The 2,500-nt window shown below is 40.5% G+C and overlaps 1 protein-coding gene across 1 annotated transcript in view; it reads left to right on the forward strand.

Moving 5' to 3' along the window:
• Positions 1–2,500, forward strand: part of LOC136848396 (protein rpi-1-like) — a 105,228-nt gene that overhangs the window by 98,464 nt on the left and 4,264 nt on the right. Inside the window, exon 9 of the mRNA XM_067120691.1 lies at positions 1,574–2,165. Coding sequence (XP_066976792.1) covers positions 1,574–2,165 — 592 coding nt within the window. The remainder of the gene's footprint in view (positions 1–1,573; positions 2,166–2,500) is intronic.

Raw genomic sequence — 2,500 nt, forward strand, 5'->3', positions numbered from 1 at the left:
CTTTCCTTTGCATTGAGATTTGCATGTGCATGATAACTTGTTCATATTGAAATACCAACATCCTAGGAACTGCTCGTGAAGAGGCCTTGGTACTATATACATTTCCGTGACAGCTTCCTTAAAGGAAGTTATTTTTATTTATTTATTTATCTATCTATTTATTTATTTATTTATTTACTTATTTATTTATTTATTTATTTATTTATTTATTTATTTATTTTGCTAATAATTGATCTCTTTCTGTGTTTCCCATTACCTTCTGTTATTCTTTCGAATAAAGCCATATTTTTTGGAAGCTTGAACTTCAAGCCAATGGCCCCTGTGATGGGCTTCTTCCATATGAATAGGGCTCATCTTCTGAATAATAATAATAATAATAATAATAATAATAATAATAATAATAATAATAATAATACCTTTGAGTTTAGGGTTTCCTGCACTATTTAGACCTAACTGGTTACCTTAATGGCTAACCACCGTTTGTCCAATGATCAGTTATTAGTTACCTATTGCATTTCCCTCGTTTTATGCTAATGTACTCTTGACGAGCTTTTCTTGCTTACCTCATGTTTCTCAGTCCTTTGCCCCTAAGTCGCATGCCATGTTTATGCAACGCGGTTTACACGTTTACGTCTGGTTTGTAAAGACCCTGAAATGAATTCCGTGTGCCTTCCATAATTCAAGGCCCATAACTGTCTCCATATTAACCCTGTACGCTAAGCTCCTCAGCAATTTCAAATGTCTGTATCAGGTGTTAAGAATCCTATTCACTAAGACCCTCAGAAACTTCACATGTTTGTACCAGGTGTTAAACCATTCAAGTTCTTCCCACGTACTTTTTATTTTGTGCTTAAGTCGATAGATGTGCCTTACACTTCTCAAAGAAGCTACTTCCTACTAAGATTTTCCTTTCGAGTAACGGTTCTGTTAAGATGCTTTCTCTTTCTTCTGCGCATTCCAGACGCTAAGGAGCTTAGGAATTTCCATCTTCGTGCTACGCTCTAAGTCCTTTGTGTGTTTTCCTTTGTGGTTTCCTTTTATTTGTTCCATGAGAGATTTGTTATGAGCCAGCAAGGCCTAAAAATCGTGATAATAGAGCGGAATATTCTTGGACTTATACTCTGCGTTACACGAGCTAAAATAATCGGGAAAGCATGCCCTTCTATTGCTTATTATTTCTTGAGTCCATTTACTAGGCTTTATCAGCTACCCTATAGATTTAGATCCTAAAAATAAACCCGATGTATCTTACACAAAAGAGCTTTAATCTGGTTCTTGCATTGAGTATTGAAAAGTTCAGTAACAGTTACTAGGGGTATAAATCGTCAAGAAATCTTATTACTTAAGCATAAGATGATAAAATGAAATGTTTAGGAATTCAGCTTTTTCTAAATTTCCACGAAATATGAGAAATTCAATATTGTAAAAATACAATCTAAGACTAATACATTTTGGTATACTAGTAAGAGAGTTTCCTTTCAGAATAAAGTTATTGGTAAGACTTTTAATAAACCCTAAGGAAGCGTATGCGACAGTATGTGGCCCCCTTTGTAAACCTAACAATCAATTTCAGACCCAAAGTCGTCTCATCTAAACTGCAAAGCAGATCGAAGCCCACCGGCAGAAAAAACTCCGCCAATGGCCAGAGTCGAGGTCCTACTACACAGCCCAAGGGAACGCCAGCACCCACCAGAAGCACGGACGAAGGGGACAAGAATAGGAGCCGTTTCTCGAAAGCGCGTACCAATCGCTCCAGAGTCGCGTCCCCCGTGACGGCCAAGATCCCGAAGGAGATCCCGGAGAGCAGTGACCCTGGAAAAGTCGAGTACCTCAAATTGGCGTCCACACAGAACTCGCCATATCAGTCACCCGGGGGAACGCCGCGTGAAACTCCGACGAACTCGAGACCTTCAAGCCCGCACAAAGGATACGACTACCGCAGTGCTTCTCTCTACTCGCCGCCTGAAGTGATAACCGAGGAGTATGAGGATGGGGAAGGGGAATATGAAGATGAGGATGAGGACGAGGATGACCTTTCGACAGTCGATGGGGAGGAGGTCAACTCGGCAGGTGGCAGAGATTCCAGGATGTCCATGTATGACAGTGGCCACGCTTCGCTTTTCGGCGACGACAGACCTGACAGCGTTTTCAGGGCCAAGACTCGAGTGAGTAGTTGAGAAAAGATTGCGTTTTCTCTCTCTCTCTCTCTCTCTCTCTCTCTCTCTCTCTCTCTCTCTCTCTCTCTCTCTCTCAGGTAAGTCAAAGTTCGTTTAGAAGAAATTGGGTGAAAACGAAAACACAGGGAGAGGGTTGAAATTGTCCGTTGAAAGAAATAGAGAGAGAGAGAGAGAGAGAGTATTAGGAAGCTGTGGAGGTGTTGAATAATGAGATCTTCTTCTCTTTTTTTTTTTTAAGCGCGAGGATTCCTCTCCATTCCAGCAGTTGTTTTATAAATGTTACAGTGACAGTTGCCATTTTCCTCCGGGGTCATCCCCATATT

Source organism: Macrobrachium rosenbergii, chromosome 19, assembly GCF_040412425.1.
Source record: "Macrobrachium rosenbergii isolate ZJJX-2024 chromosome 19, ASM4041242v1, whole genome shotgun sequence".
NCBI classification, from domain to species: Eukaryota; Metazoa; Arthropoda; class Malacostraca; order Decapoda; family Palaemonidae; genus Macrobrachium; species Macrobrachium rosenbergii.